General features: G+C 48.2%; 1 protein-coding gene across 1 annotated transcript in view; it reads left to right on the top strand.

The window, feature by feature from the left end:
• The first annotated feature begins 1,646 nt into the window (after positions 1 to 1,646).
• Positions 1,647 to 16,392, top strand: part of LOC142906245 (nephrin-like) — a 73,206-nt gene continuing 58,460 nt past the window's right edge. The window contains exons 1-3 of the mRNA XM_076053646.1: positions 1,647 to 1,758; positions 4,926 to 5,279; positions 6,899 to 7,198. Of these exons, the coding sequence (XP_075909761.1) occupies positions 1,725 to 1,758; positions 4,926 to 5,279; positions 6,899 to 7,198 (688 nt within the window). The 5' untranslated portion in view covers positions 1,647 to 1,724. The remainder of the gene's footprint in view (positions 1,759 to 4,925; positions 5,280 to 6,898; positions 7,199 to 16,392) is intronic.

The raw sequence follows: 16,392 nt of genomic DNA, 5'->3' as shown, positions 1-16,392 counted from the left end.
CACCACCCGACACAGCATGATTAATATAGTTTGTCACGTAAACAAAACGTGCCAATAAGTTATGAGTTCAGGACACCGGTGAGGAGAGGAAATCCACATTTACCATTCGAATATCACGTTTCACCGGTAATTATAACCAGCCTCATCAGGCGACAGCAAGAATTGTGTTGCGACCTTAAATGGAGGGGGTAAATGTGATGTCGGAACTTATGAACCAATCAGGTGGGATAGAGACCGACCGAAATTCGGTTTCGGCGCCAAAAGTTGGCAAATGGCCTCTTTCGGCATTTTTTCGGTTTCAGCCGAAAGACAACTTTATAACATTCGGTCTGATTTCGGTTTCGGCCGAAACTGATATTGACTTTCGGTCGTCATTCGTCAACCAAAGATCTATTTATAGAATATAACGCTAGTGCTACGTCTATCACGCTGCCTTTAATCTCCGTAAATTCCGTAATTAGTCTTGGCCAGAAAACTAGTTTTGCATAAAACCTCAACATTATCAAAATTAATTGAGTGCCCCAGTTGGCATGAGTGTTCTGCAACTGCCGACAGTTGTGTTTGGGAGTATATTTAATATTTATTTGGTGTCCTTTTATTATCATGCTTATCATTCGTCCCGTCTGACCAACATAGGATTTTTCACAGCATAAATTAATCCGGTACACACCTTCTGTTGTAAGCTTCAGGACCAGATATTAGGTTTTGTATTTTTATGTACCGTGCTGAATCTCAATCGGATGTTCATTTTTTCCCACAAATATTGCGAGTTTATTAGTTACTCCCAAATTGAACAGTATTTTTAAAAAATATTGTTTGATCAATTTCAGCACTTGTGCTATTTTATTTCATTTTGGCATTCACTGCCCTATTGATTTGTGCATCATTGCAACCATTAAATTGCAGCGTTTCTTTAACATGTTTAATCTCACTCCTCAGACTATTACCATCTGACACTTTCTTAGCCCGATATATGAGCATCTTCATGAGAGAGGATTTGCGCGTTATTTTACCATTTTGGTCATGCCCAAGCAGAATATCCAGGAATGGAAGAGTTTTATTCACCTCCACTTCCATGGTGAACTGGATGGATGGGTTTTGCGAGTTGAGATGATTTAGGAAATTAATTAAGTGTATCTGTAAGTGTATATTTAAATCGGGTCCATGACAAACTAAAAATCTACCGCTAAGTGGCACGACAGTTTTAGGCAAACCATTTGATAAACTTAGCCTGTTGTTTAAAAGTTAAACCCCTAAACATAAGACGGAAACAACTTAATACTTAAGTATGGATCATCTTTACAAGCATTATCATGCCTTTCTCCCATTACAGACGGACAGAGATATGGAATTTAACACGTTCAACCTTATTTGGAGATCGTCAAACAACGAGACAAATCACAGCTGAATCTCAAATAAAAGCCACAACCCTGGTAGCGACAATTAATCAAATCGCTAAGTGTGCTTTACTGTACCGCCCATATGTTTCTGACCACCCCCACTAGCCCAGCGCATCTCTTGAACGATGTTTTCCGTGTCTCCCTGGTTAATGAGTGACGAGGGTTTATCAATTAAGGAGGCGCGTGGTTAATCACACAGTCCCAAGTCCACGGCGCTGCCATGAGTCCGAGTGAGCTCGGGTGCTGCGCGTCGTGAAAACCAGTCCACCTCCAGCGAGGCCGGATGAGTGGAAATTCAAGAACTTGGTGCTGCCCGTGTGAAATATGAAAGGGCCGTTTCGGCTATTGGTGCTTTACGGTAAGCCTGCTTTGATAAACTCACAACTCAATAGGATTTTCATTTCCCGTGGCTCTACAGTTTAGGCCCTCCTACAGATGTCGGTGTTTTAGTGAACTTATTGTACTGGAGTGATGGGGCTTTTTTCAGTGCAGCTCCCGAACTTTGGAACGGTTTGCTTTAGCTAGTAAGACAATCAGAGTCGTGAAATATATTTGAATATATTTGTCTGTCTTGAAATCTCACCTCTTTCAACTCGCCTCTACTCTACCGCCGAGTCCTGGCCGTTTACCCTGCACGTTCTGTTTATTTCCTGCTTTCCATGCACGGTGGTGCTGCATTGGGATTTATGGATTAAATGCACCACTTTACAAATGTAAATGATTATTACTAAGCTGTTCTAAAATAGATCCCAACCCCAACTTTGTAACCTTCTTTACCGAGTTTTTATTTAAAAGCTAAATTCTGTTGTTCACATTTCATCGGCATTGTAGTGTCTGTTATAACGTGTGTATCTGGTTAATTTATTGAAGGGGGATTGTTCCATATCTGGACCGTGACAGATTGTGGTGGCTTGGGGAGGCGTTCATCCAGAAGTGGATTTATCATAGCTGATTACGTTAAGATTTCATTGAGTGCCAATTTCTGACTGTGATGAAGCTTTATAATCAAAGTACAGTCCGTTCTCCTATAATCTGTGTTGTTTTCATTACGCGAATTGGATATAACGCGATTAATATATTCGGGAACACATTTTAATAACGCAGATGTGTGTGTGCAGTCTGTATTTTGAGTTTCATACTTAGCTTGCAATTTAGCAATCTTTGAAATAGCGTGATCAACCGGACTATGCGTTAATTGTGTTTTGACCGACCGTCTGTGTTGCTTTACATGGTTTCCAAAATTTTGCTAAACCCTGTTTGTCTGGTATGCTTCTCTCTCTGTGTCCCCTGTTCTATCTGTGTCAGTTCCCCATACTTGGGTGTCTGTATATACATCTGAGGTTATATGTTTCCCCTCTCTCATAAATGTAGCTCTTCTGTACCTGATGATGGCTGCTTGTGTTGCAACCGAAACGTCGTACGCTATTATGTATTTTATTATTTCTTATTTATACGTGACTTTACCGAAAAAAACAAAGAGTGGATATCACCCGATTGAGTGAATGGAACTACGTCGCATGAGTAGGAATAAATGGCCGTACGGCTCCCTGGGCATAGCATCACACAAGGTGGGATGCTGCTGGATGCTTCTAGATGCTACCCACGTGCCTCAGTCTTTGTTCAGCCTGTGTACGCATCTCACATGTTATCGCGGACTGTGCCTTACCCCCTATATTATATATTATAGCGCGATTTTTCCATAACGGCGTGTTCTTCAGGAACGCAACTACTACCGCGTTATAGGAGAACACAGCTGCATTTAGATCACAAAGAGATCACCCTGGGCGCTAACTCCAATCCCCCGCCTCCCCACCGTAGATTACGAGGTGGATAGTCGCTGTTTGTCAAGGATGTTGGTTTATGACTCAGCTGTACATATTCTTAAGTGTCGTCCACTCGTAATGTGCGATGGTGCTCATTTCCTAGTTCTCTCTTTGATGCCGCATGAAGCCAAAACTCCCATGAGTTGCCATTGAACAAACATCCCAAAGCGGTGGTGGTGGCTATGCACGTGCAATCCAGCACTGTGGATGGAGCGAGTGTTGGTGGATCACAGAAATGTTGTGATGTGACACTCACTACCCATGGGTGTCGAGCCGACATACCCTGGCTCACTAGAAATTAAATAACACTACGAAACTAATTTAATTGGACTGTACCAGGTCACACTGAGCTCTTATTTAGTAGCGACCTGTATGTTGAACTTCTTGTATTTATGTTGAACTTCTTTCGCACTGTACGTACCGTTCTAATTGGAGGTGCGGGAGAAGGACAACAAACTAAACACAAACAGCAGTTATAAATAAATTAGTTTTCCATTTTGATTTAAAGTGCATAGCTCCAGTGGCTTTCTAATATTGGAAGGAAGAGCGTTCCAGATGGCCACAGAAGTGCATCTCAAATCACGTGATGTGATGTGCTTTCCGGGAGAAGGGACAACATTACCATGTGTGTAGGAGTTCACATACATCCTGTCTCTCAATCCAATGCTGGATGAGGCTGTTCCTACGCCATGCGGGTCGTGATGGTTATTTGTCCATACTTCACCACCCTGGTCAGTACGGGTTGGTGAAGGTGGGGGAAATACAGGGCAACAATGGATTTGCTGTACTGCCCTCTGCTAACCACTGCCTACAACAACAGTTTGTTACGCAAGCTAACACTATAAACTTTTTATTTTACCAGGTAAGGCCCACTGAGCTGTGTAGGTCTTATTTAGAAGTGACCTGCTAACAAATGATAGCTAAATTAAATGGCGTATCAAGTAGACATTTATTGCAGACAAATACTCTAAACGCATGTTGATTCCAAATGTGAAGGGAAATACTGGAGGACCAAGAGGTAAAATCCATGCGACCATGGGGGGAGAGAGAGAGAACATGCCAACTCCAAATATACAGCAGGCGTCTGGGTCGGTATCAAACCCACGATCTCCTGTATACCAGGCGAGGTAGTTAACATCTCGCTACCGCGACGTCCTCCATGGCGAGATCGTGATAACCCATCCAGGCTCTAACCCACTTATCCAGGCTCTAATCAGCTTGGCTTTCATGATCTTATAGAGTCAGGAGCATGCCGTGTTATCTGCTCATAGGGGTATAGGAGCTCAATATAGCGTTCTAGTCATACTAACAATGATATATATTATAGTGTAAGTTTTAAAATTACAATGCAGTATGAAGAAAAGTTGAATTAAAGTATTAGTGTGGTCGTGTCTGTGAAGCAAAGATGAGCAGATATTGCAAATTTCCAATATTACAAAGTACAATTGGTATTTGTTTTACCCACATACTACTCTTAAACCAAAAATATATACGATGGTTTTACTATACGGGCATTGCATGACATGCAATTTTTATTTTTCAACTATACGAAGCAAAATGTATACAGTTACTTATTGTGGGTCTGAAGACAACAGTATGATGGACCGGTCTCTAATGGGGTTTCTAGATAACAATTACAGACTGCTGTGTACTTCACAACCCTTTAAAAATAGACTGCGCTTTCTCTGTTCTATCCCTGCAGGTCTTGTGACCTTGGGAACCTCCCAAGTGGAGGTGGATCAGTTTGTGAATGTGAACCGTGGCCAAGAGGTCACCCTGAGATGTGTCTACACGGGGTCACAGACGCCTGGGAGTATAACCTGGTGGAAGGTAATCGGAGACTCCTCAGTGAGAATCGCGGTTGCCTTTCCCAGCGGTTACAGAATTAACAATAGCACCTTCTACGGGCGACTCAACTTCACAAACTTAACCTCTGAACTGAGGAACGGATCCATCCGCATTGAAGACCTCCGTCTCGGGGACGAGGGAGACTTCACCTGCATCTTTGCCACTTTTGATGACGAAGTTCAAGCAACAATCAGCCTCACTGTGAACGGTGAGGCAGTTTTTTTTTAATGCGACAAAACGTGAGCCTGGTACAATGCGCTGACGAATATTGGAGGGGGGGTGGGGATATAAAATCCGCGAGAATTTCACTTCAGCGCAACGGGACTGTACGTAGGGGGGAGGGGGTCTTGGGCCGGCAGCCCCAGCCAAGTGGGGACCCCACGTAGGGGGGCGGGGGGGAGATAACTAACTTACTAAGGGGAGACCAGGGACAGAGGGAAGGGGGTTTCGTTTTTCAACCATACTCCACTACTTAGCAGTTCCACATTTTTAAACAATTACTCCGTTTACTACAAGCGTATTTGTATCTCCCAGGAGGAAAAGCTCCGTGAAAAGTTCCCTTGTTATTATGACGCTGTTCTAAACAAATCCTTTATAAAGTCCGAGGCTCACCCAGCTGACACGAGCATGATGGTGGTACTGGTGGTAGGACCTAAGGGATGTGGGCTATCGTCCCTCCCCGTCCCCCACTCGACCACGAGAAACCAGTATAGGGCAGTCCTCGCATAACGCGTGGTGGTGTTAACACGACGCATTGCCGCCATAACGTGGCTTACCATTCGGGAACATTTTTCGCACAACGCGGATTGCGCGCCATGGCAACGCCACCTTAGGTAGATTGGAGATCCGCCTCTACGTGATACCCGAAAACACCAGTGAACATATTTATCTGCTGTGGAACCAGTCTCTCTAGAGGGAGACCAATGATGACCTAAAAAAAAGTGATACTTATACACCAAGCCCACCTTGGCACACCCGCACATGATCTGATGTTAACGGCTCCATCTTCACGGTGGAGGCATCTCGGACACTTTCTCTTCCTTGGCTACCACTCCACCATTAGTCTCGGATTGTTGTGTCACGAGATCATGAGGGTGGATTTACAACGGCAAATAAGGATGAGGATGATCTCAAGCCATAAATAATTATGAATTTTAGTCCACCACTGACCACTATTTAAACTCACAACCTTCCAACTCCACCCAGTTAAATCAAATGTTAGATGGACAAAATGTTACCAGGAATCAGCCACACCAAACATAACCTTCATCCATTTTCATCCCCCCCCCCAAATGTTATCTCAATTGTGTTAATAGTGTCATGAGATGAACAATCAGCTTGGATCTCCCACAGTTAACCCTTTCCCATTCCGAGACGTCTGCAAGTTGCAGGGTGAGGTCCCGTTCACCACTGAATCTTGGAACGTGCAAGCGGGTTAGTGCTCATTTGATTTTCAAAGCCATAGTCCCGTTGTTTTCAAACATTGTACTCACTGCAGAGAACCGTATGATAGATGGTGCCAAACTGTGCCACACACCCTCCCTCATGGCCTTGTGGAAGCCTCAGAACTGATAGTTATTTTTATTTAGTTTTTCTTCCGAATATGTACATATACATCATCAGAATGTAATTGTTCCATAATGACCTACACGTACAACATCGGAATGGGAAAGGGTTGTGTGTCCCTTCTTGTTAGAGAACGGCCCACGGAAGCAGATAACAGAGCCACCTCTGATATCCATTTAAGTAACCTCTGCTCCACACAGTAGAGGCCAGCACTTTACTGCTATTTAACCATCTCTGTGTTTCTGTGTCTCTGTGCCCCAGCTCCCCCGAACGTCTCCCTCGAGTTGAACCCATCCCAGTTGGTAGACGGCATGGGGCTGGTGACCGTGGCCACGTGCGTCGCTCAGGAAGCAAAACCTGCAGCCTCCATCACCTGGAGTGGCCTCCATCAGGGCAGCTCCAGTGAGACCACAGAGGCGGAGCCCGACAGCATGGTGACCATGAAGAGCCGCTACCAGATGGAGCCCATGTACGAGAGCCACGGGCGGACGCTCACCTGCAGGGTGGAGCACCCAGCATTCGAGTTTCCAGTAAATCTCTCCACCACCCTCGACATCCACTGTGAGTAGTGGGCATGCATGAGCTTGGATTGGTGGTCATCTCTATTGGCAACCATGAGTCCATTCTAAACATTCCACGTTTTTACTATAGATTGAAAACTCAATTTAGAACGAATTTTTGTGTTTAGTTTGTTGTCCTTCTCCCGCACCTCCAATTTGCATGGTTGGCTACATATGGTGCGAAAGAAGTTCAACTTGCATGCATACATCGTGCAAGAGTAACAATGCCCATTATTTACCCGGAAAAGTCTTTGATTCTTAGGTGTCTGTTTAGGGAGGTGCCTGTGTAGGGATATTTGGCCGTTTCCCGTAGTGAGTGTTTGGAGTTGTGTGTGAGGATGCCGGAGTACCCGAGAAATGCCCACACATACTAAGAGGATAATGTTCGAGGTTCCACACAGATAGATTCAGTAATCCATCTGTCCATGGGTATTTCTGTACTGTTAGGGAATGGCATCTCTCGCTAAGGTGATCCATTATATAGTTTTTAAGAATCAGTTTGTATCTCCCACACTTATTGTGTCCTTTGTTGGAGAACAGGCCACAGAAGCGGATAACACAGAGCTACCTCCAAGATCATTTTAAGTGACCACTGGTCCACACAGTAGAGGGCAGTACTTAACTGTTGTTTAACCATCTGTGTGTCTGTCTCTCTGTCTACATTTCTCTGTGTCTCTGTGTCTGCGTGGCCTAGTTCCCCCAAAAGTCTCCCTGGAGTTGAACCCATCCCAGTTGATCGAGGGCATGGGGCTGGTGACCGTGGTTACGTGCATTGCAGTGTTAATGTGCTGTGCGCATATGCGGGCATGATACTCTTATGCGGCGACGGAAGCTCATTCATGCTAATCTCCATCCATAATCTCTCTGTCCCGAATCCCCCATTAACACAACTTAGATGCTGCCGTCGGGGGGTGGAATTCCTTTCCAGCTCAGACCCCGCTTGCTTGCCCATCGCCACATATATAGTCTTGTTGTAGCTGCTGTCTCGCTAGTCCAGCAGTTCCACTGCTGGATTGTATTTTTTCCACCTGAGGACGACCGCTTGTGTTGTGATCGAAACGTCGTGATTGATTTTGTTTTATACCTACGTGACTTTACCGAAAGAACCAAAGACTATGGATTCCTGCAGTCACGAAAGCTTCAAATCTAGGTTGACCATCGTAATGTTGGGGGGTAACACTGTGATTAGCACATTGCACAATGACTGCCCCCAGATCTTTGAGACGTGAGGTGTTTGCTGAAGAAAAAAACGCGGATACATTTGAGTAATGATGAAATGCCCTGTAGCAGTGGATAACCCCTTGGCTAAGTTTTTTGTGAAATCTCCAGTTGCCTCTGATAATAGTTCATCAAAATAAGTTACGTTTTTGTCCTGTATAGACCTCAATTGATTTTTCGCCACTTTTATAACTGAAGTTTCCTCGTGAATGCGACCAAGGCAATGTGTACGGACTTATGCATGTGCCCCCATTCGCAGACAAACCAAGGGTGAGTATCGCTGGCTACGATGGCGATTGGTACGTGGATAAGGAAGCAGCCTCGTTGACTTGTGAAGCAGACGTGAACCCTAACATCACGCACTACCTGTGGGACAGGTATGGGACCACAAAAAACTGTCAATACAGCTACCTCTTGTTTTATGGCGCGTAACTCAAAATCGGTTGGAGTTAAGCATAGAACAGCCTATCGACCCTCATTCTCACATCCACATATTTCACTGGTTACCATACATATTATATTGACAATACTACCATACATGTGTAGTAGCCTTTTTTACGTCGGAGACTCTTCACTTGAGGCAACATGTATTTATTACAGACGCTTCAATTACAGTGGCGAATCTGATACTTGAAGAGCCAATGGCCTCTTCACCCGTACTCTATAGAGGGAACGTTCGCCGAGCTTTAGCCCACGCTAGCTCCCTAGTTCCCTCTATCCTAGTCCTCTCTCAGGAGGCTATCTGACATGGCCCAGCTTCGGCGCAGCTCCCGATCTGGCGAGTCGATCTTCATTCTTCACTGGCTCTTCATCTTGACTGATCGAACTAACTCTCAGCTCCCCGGGTCCCACCTTTTATACTTCCCTCACTGAGGGGTGGGGCTGAGAGGGATCACAGCATCCCCCACAGCCCCCCAGGGTGGTGGCCGTAGCGGACGTGTTTGTGGCCACCGTTATACAACCGTGTGTCACCCTCCCGTAACACCTCTACACATGTATTAAAGATAGTGACATCCTATTTAAATAAAGGAAATTCAAGCAAAACTAAAATATTTGTGTAGTGAAGTAAATAATACGCATAGGAATTGGCCACATACAGTACATACAGACAGACAAGGAGAACGGGTCACATGAGGTCGAACAGGTGGTCGAGTCGCGGGTGGCATAAACAACCTGAAGTAATTAAGGGAGTCGTGGCACGAGGGCTGTGATTGGTCGAGAGGCTGTTAGCGTTAAGTGGTGGCGTCTGGATGTCTGATGAAGGGGACAGGTGCGAGCTGGAGGAAAACGGCCAGCGAGCCACGTGGCAATTAATTCAGGCTAATGCGAGAGGGGATAAAACGCGAGGTGGTTTGAACGGAGAGGAGTTGCTGCTGGGGAGTTGTTGTTGGAGAGTTGTTGCTGGGCAATTGTTGGCGAGAGGTGAAGAGATACGAAGAAGACAGCTGGAAATTGTAGGGAAGAATAGATAGAGGGCCGGACCCCAAAGGCAGTAAATAGCGATAGGGAGAGTCAGCGTTAGCGGAGATAGATAGAGTCACTGTGTGTGAATAGATAGATGGAGTCACTGTGTGTGAATAGATAGAAGTCACTGTGTGTGAATAGACAGACAGGATACTGTGTGTGAATAGATAGAAGAAGAACCACTGTGTGTGGAAGGGAAGTCACTGCGTGTGAAGAGATAGCGGCGATACTGTGTGTGAGGAGATAGAAGACGAACCACTGTGTGTGGAAGGGAAGTCACTGCGTGTGAAGAGATAGCGGCGATACTGTGTGTGAGGAGATTGAAGACGAACCACTGTGTGTGGAAGGGAAGACACTGTGTGGGAAGAGATAGGCGAAGAAACACTGTGTGTGGAAGGGGATCCACGGACGATGCTGAAGTAAATCGGAGTGTCCGAGTTGGCGGAGCACGGAGAGAATTACTGTGTGTACGGAACGATGGAATAAAAGTGACAGCGGAAAAAGAGACGGTTGTCGTCCGAGTTAATTCACGGCACTTCATTTGGTGTCAGAAAAAGTACGGAACACGCCACAATGTCAAGGAACGCCGCAAAGAAAAGAAATGTGCCAGTGGACTCGGGCGTCGACAGCGACAATGACGATTTGCAGCCCGGCTAGATGGCCGGCAGTACTCCGGACGGTGACAGCGGTTCGGGTGGTGCTGAAGGCCCGGGATCGCCGGAGGATTGGCGAGTCCTCATGACCCAGTGGGAGGCCAGAATGGAGAAGTTGTCGGAGGAATTCCAGAACTTCTTGACGGAGAACCGCATTCAACTACCCGTACCGGGTCCACCGCCGGAGGTTGCCGCTCAGCCGGAGCGGTTGGAAGATTCTGACGACGAAGACGACCAGTTGGAGGGACCGCCACGATGGCTACACGTACAACGATTTGAGGCCAAAGTGGGAGATTGGACGGCATTCATACGATGATTCCGTGCGGCTTACGAGTCTCTGAAGTGGACGGAGAGTGCCGCGTTACGAGCACTGCCGACGGCATTGGATGATGACTCCTTGGCGACTTTTAAGGGACTCCCTGCCGCTGTCAGAAAAACACTGGACGGTGCTATTGCGGCAATGAGGAAGGTCTACGAGCCGCGGTCGGTCGCCAAACGTCGATTTCAACAGAGGAAACGGGAGGCAATGGAGTCCCCCCTGGCATTTCGCAGCGCCTTGCTGGCCCTCGCCCAGGTTGCGTACCCGGCGATGGACGAGGAGGGCTGGGACTCCCTGCTGCAAGAGAAGATGTTACAGCTGGCGAAGGAACTGAAAGTCATCTTGTCGCTCCCGGACAAGGATGATGACGACAACGTGTCATCGTTGCTGATCGCCAGGAACATATAAGTCAACCTTGATATACGAGACGAACCAGCGGCGGCGGTAGCGCAGCCATCGCTGATGACCCCTGCCGGGGCTGCGAGCACGGTGGCGGTGGTGGTGGACGAGGCGCCGCCGATGGCAGCGGCGGCCGGAGTGTCGACCGGAGACCGACGGCGTCGTCCCGGGGCATATGGAGACGGCGTGCATCGGACATGCTACGAGTGCGGGCCGAGGGGTCATCTCGCCCGCGACTGCTGGAGACGAAGAGGTGGTCCTCCGTGGGCGCCGAACAACTACGGCGGGCGGTTCCCCCAAGACCAAGGATCCCGGGTGAGTCGAGATGCATTCAATACACGGCCGCCCTATCCACATCACTCATCTGTGTCATCTCAACCGTATTCATCAGGTTCGGATAGTACGCATGGCTGGGATATGTGGGGCGCGTTGGTACATCGTGTGTTGGGGGCCGCGCCGGGATCGTCGGATGTGATGGCATGTATTCAAGGTGTTATGGTATGGGTTATTGTGGATACCGGGGCGTCGGCAACTCTCATTTCGTTGCAAACTTTTCAGTCGCTGCCGACGTCGCCTGGATCGTTAGCGCCAGTGGAAGGGCCATGTGTAGTGGCAAACGGGGGTAGTTTGGGCATTATGGGCTGCTTGGTTGTGGCAATTCAAATTGGGGAGGTTATTGTGACAGGAAGTGTTTTGGTTTCAACAGCCTTGGTGGTACCGTGTTTGTTGGGCACGGATTTTTTGCAAAAGATGCCAATTAAGATTTCAGTGGAAAAAGGTTGTTTGGAATTACCGTCGGGGAAATGTATGAAATTTTTGGGGACGCCTTCGAAATTTGCGGTGGCGAACGCTGTGGTGCAGGCCGTGGTGAGCCGCACCGTGCGCGTCCCGCCTGCATCGCAAATATTGGTACCGCTACGGTTAAAGAAGGAATTGCCTTGGGATGAGCTACAGGAGGGAGTGCTGTTGACACCCTCAAATGCTGTGTCGAGAATGCCCACCGTGGTAGGAGCTTTGACCATAATACCAACTTATTGTGATCCCTTCATTCAAATTGTAAACGCGGGGCACGAAGAGGTTGTTATTCAAGGGGGCACTACGTTGGCGCACGCAACGGGTGCGCCGGGTCCAGAAGCAAAAACATGTTTTGCTATGGGGCAGGATGAAATGTTCTCGAGGGAGGAGGACGATCCGGAATGGTTAAGGGATCTTTACAAACAAAACCCAGAGTTATCGCCTGTGCAACGGTCGAGTTTGCATGCGTTGCTAGTGGAATTTAAGGATGTGTTCAGTTCATGGAAATATGACGTGGGTCGAACGAAGTTGTTGCAGCATCGTATTGACACGGGGAATGCACCCCCGATCAGGTTAAATTCGCATCGTGTAGGTCCTCTTGAGAAATAATGTATTTGGCGATCTGTTGATGAAATGCTAGAGCAGGATATTATCGCCCCATCGTCCAGCCCGTGGGGAGCCCCTATTGTCCTCGTTAAAAAACGTGACGGAACCATGCGATTTTGTGTTGACTATCGGAAATTGAATAAAGTTTCGGTGGCGGAAGCGTACCCACTTCCACGAATTGATGATTCGCTGGACGCCCTGTCTGGCGCCAGAATCTTTTCGACCCTCGATTTGTTGTCGGGCTTTTGGCAATTGCCCCTGGATAAAGAATCAAGACCTAAAACGGCATTTCGGACACCACAAGGATTGTATCAATTTAACGTGCTCCCGATGGGACTCCACTCAGCGCCGGCGACCTTCCAGCGATTAATGGAACTCGTGTTGTCGGGCCTGCAGTGGGAGTCATGCTTGATATATTTAGATGATGTGATTGTTTTCAGTAGGAATTTCGATCAACATTTGCAACGGCTGCGCGCCGTTTTTGGCAGAGTGCGGCGCGCTGGATTGAAATTTAAACCACAGAAGTGCCAATTGTTGAAAACATCGGTGAAGTATTTGGGGCACGTCGTTAGTGCATCAGGAGTTGCCACTGATCCGGAAAAGACGAGTTGTGTGCGTACATCGCCAGTGCCGAAAACAGCAGGGGAAGTGCATAGCTTTGTGGGCTTTGCGTCATATTATCGGCGGTTCGTTAAGGATTTTGCCACGATTGCTCGACCATTGCATACGCTGACCGGGAAAGGTGTAAAGTTTCAATGGGGGATTGCTGAACAAAAATCGCTTGAAGCGTTGCGGGCCGCACTGGCGGACGCACCGCCGTGGGGATACCCGGATTTTACGAAGCAATTTATACTTGACACGGATGCCTGTGATACGGGCATAGGCGCGGTTTTGTCACAAATGGTTGATGGCGTCGAGAGAGTGGTGGCATATGGCAGCCGGGTGTTATCGCTGGCGGAGCAAAAATACTGTGTGACGCGTAGGGAATTATTGGCGATTGTCCATTTTGTGCGCCAGTACCGACCGTATCTATACGGCAGGGAATTTTTGATCCGCACTGATCACGCGGTGCTACAGTACTCGCTGCGCGTGGATCAGCCATCGGGGCAAATGGCTCGCTGGATTGAGACCCTCCAGGAGTACTCTTTCACGATCCAGTATAGGAAAGGAATGCACCATGTAAACACGGATGCTTTGTCGAGGTTGCCGCGACCGGCTGAGACGTGTCGGGGCAAAGAGGGCTCGCTGCGTTGCGGCCCGCCGCTGCAGGAGGTTCCGCAAACGGTCGCTGCAGCGGGTTCGGGGGTGCCAGGGATAATCCCTGGAGCAGAAATTGGACTGTTGGGGTTGTCATTGAAGCAGTGGAAGTAACTGCAGGTGGAAGATTCCTCGCTGACCAGGATGAGGCTGCGTGCCTCTCGTTCAAGGGGATTGGAGGATCGCCCATTTTTGATGTTAACGGAGGGGTTGCTTGTTCGCTGGGATGTGGAAGCACAAAAATGTTGTATTGTTGTCCCGAAGGTGTTGCGGGGGAAACTGATTAACGAGGTAAATGAGAAATTGCTGCATCTGGGGGAGAAGACCGCGTTGATGGTGGGGAGTGAATTTTACTGGCCGGGAATGTTTAACGATGTGAAACAGCATGTAAAAGCGTGCCAGGAATGTGCACGGAGGAAAGCGCCGGCACGGCCATATCGTGTCCCTTTGCAATCGATTCAAGTTTCGAGAGTGAACGAAATTGTGGCACTGGATATTTTGGGTCCATTTCCCGTCACCCCCCGAGGGCACAGATATTTGCTCATCGGGGTGGAATACTTAACTCGTTGGCCGATGGCATGGCCGCTAGTAGACTAGTCAGCGACGTCGATCGCTGAGGCTTTCTTGAATGGATCCGTATTAGATAAGGGGGCCCCGGAACATTTGCTTACTGACCAAGGCAGAAATTTTTCATCGAAATTGATTAAGGACGTGTGTGACTCGCTGGGGACCAAAAAGATTTGGACGTCCCCGTACCACCCGAAGACTGACGGGATGGTCGAGCGGCTGCATAGGACGCTGACGTCCATGCTTTGTCACCAAGTAAACACCGCTCAAGATGATTGGGATCTGCATGTTGCAGCGACGCTGGCCGCGTATAGATTGGCCCCGCATGCCTCAATGGAGTACTCGCCATTTTTTTTAATGTATGGACGGGAACCGGAAGCGCCGGCTATTGTGAAATTGGGAATTCGAAAACGGGAGAAATCTACGACGGTGCCTGCTCTGATGCAGGTGGCTTTGTACCATCTAAGGGAAGCTCGAGAGGCTGCATTGCAAAATACGGCACGACGACAAGCCGCTAACGAAAGATTGTTCGGCAGGCAGCGGCCACGAGAGCCGTGGAGTGTTGGAGATAAAGCCTGGTTGCACTGCCCCATGGTGCCGGTGGGAACGTCCCCGAAATTTCACCACCTCTGGCAGGGGCCCGTTGATATTGTGGAGGTTTTACGGGATCAGAGTGTGCGAATAAAATTCGGTCGTCGGACATGGTTTGTTCACTCGTCGCGCCTGAAGAAATTTGTGTCACCATATGATGCGTCATCCCCCATCCGAGAGCGGCCTGTATTGGATGTGTCCGACGAACCTGTGGGGAGGTCACAAGTGCGCGTGTCCCAGAGATCTGCCCCCCGTGTGCCTGCAGGATCGCCCTTTTTGGGCAGGGTTACCGACCGGACGCCGATTGAACAGCCACAGATCCGGACCAATGGCCGTCCCGACCGTGAACGACGGACAGCCCCGCCAGCTGAGTGTCCCTGGGACAGGGATGGGCGCAGGGTTCATTGGCAAGACGAGCGAGGCCCTCCCTTACGGCAGGGTAGCCCGTGCAGGGGAGATGGACCGGCAGCGGGAACCCGTTCCAGGAGGAATACAATACATTGACTTTGGGGGTTGGGAATTCTGTATAAAGGTGTTGTGTGCGTGTCGTTGCATGATTGTACAGAATGGTTGTATATTGCAAATGCGTTATGTATATATGTTGTCATCGTTCCGTCCGCTTCACTCCACTACTCCAATTCAAGTATATCATAGCCGGGGACGGCTAGGTTCTTTCATCACGGGGGGAGGGGTGATGTAGTGGAGTAAATAATACGCATAGGAATTGGCCATATACAGTACATACAGACATACAAGGAGAACGGGTCCAATGAGGTGGTGGCGTCTGGATGTCTGATGAGGGGGACAGGTGCGAGCTGGCGGAAAACGGCCAACGAGCCACGTGGCAATTAATTAAGGCTAATGCGAGAGGGGATAAAACGCGAGGTGGTTTGAACGGAAAGGAGTTGCTGCTGGGGAGTTGTTGTTGGAGCGTTGTTGCTGGGCAGTTGTTGGCGAGAGGTGAAGAGATACGAAGAAGACAGCTGGAAATGTTAGGGAAGAATAGAAAGAGGGCCGGACCCCAAAGACAGTAAATAGCGATAGGGAGAGTCAGCGTTAGCGGAGATAGATAGAGTCACTGTGTGTGAATAGATAGATGGAGTCACTGTGTGTGAATAGATAGAAGTCACTGTGTGTGAATAGACAGACAGGATACTGTGTGTGAATAGATAGAAGAAGAACCACTGTGTGTGGAAGGGAAGTCACTGCGTGTGAAGAGATAGCGGCAATATTGTGTGTGAGGAGATAGAAGACGAACCACTGTCTGTGGAAGGGAAGTCACTGCGTGTGAAGAGATAGCGGCGATACTGTGTGTGTGAGGGGAAG

Source organism: Petromyzon marinus, chromosome 62 (assembly GCF_048934315.1).
Source record: "Petromyzon marinus isolate PM22_M1 ecotype Great Lakes invasive population chromosome 62, UKy_Petmar_22M1.pri1.0, whole genome shotgun sequence".
Classification (NCBI taxonomy): domain Eukaryota; kingdom Metazoa; phylum Chordata; class Hyperoartia; order Petromyzontiformes; family Petromyzontidae; genus Petromyzon; species Petromyzon marinus.
The sequence above is the reverse complement of the archived record's forward strand: the minus strand, read 5'-3'. Positions and strand labels throughout refer to the sequence as shown.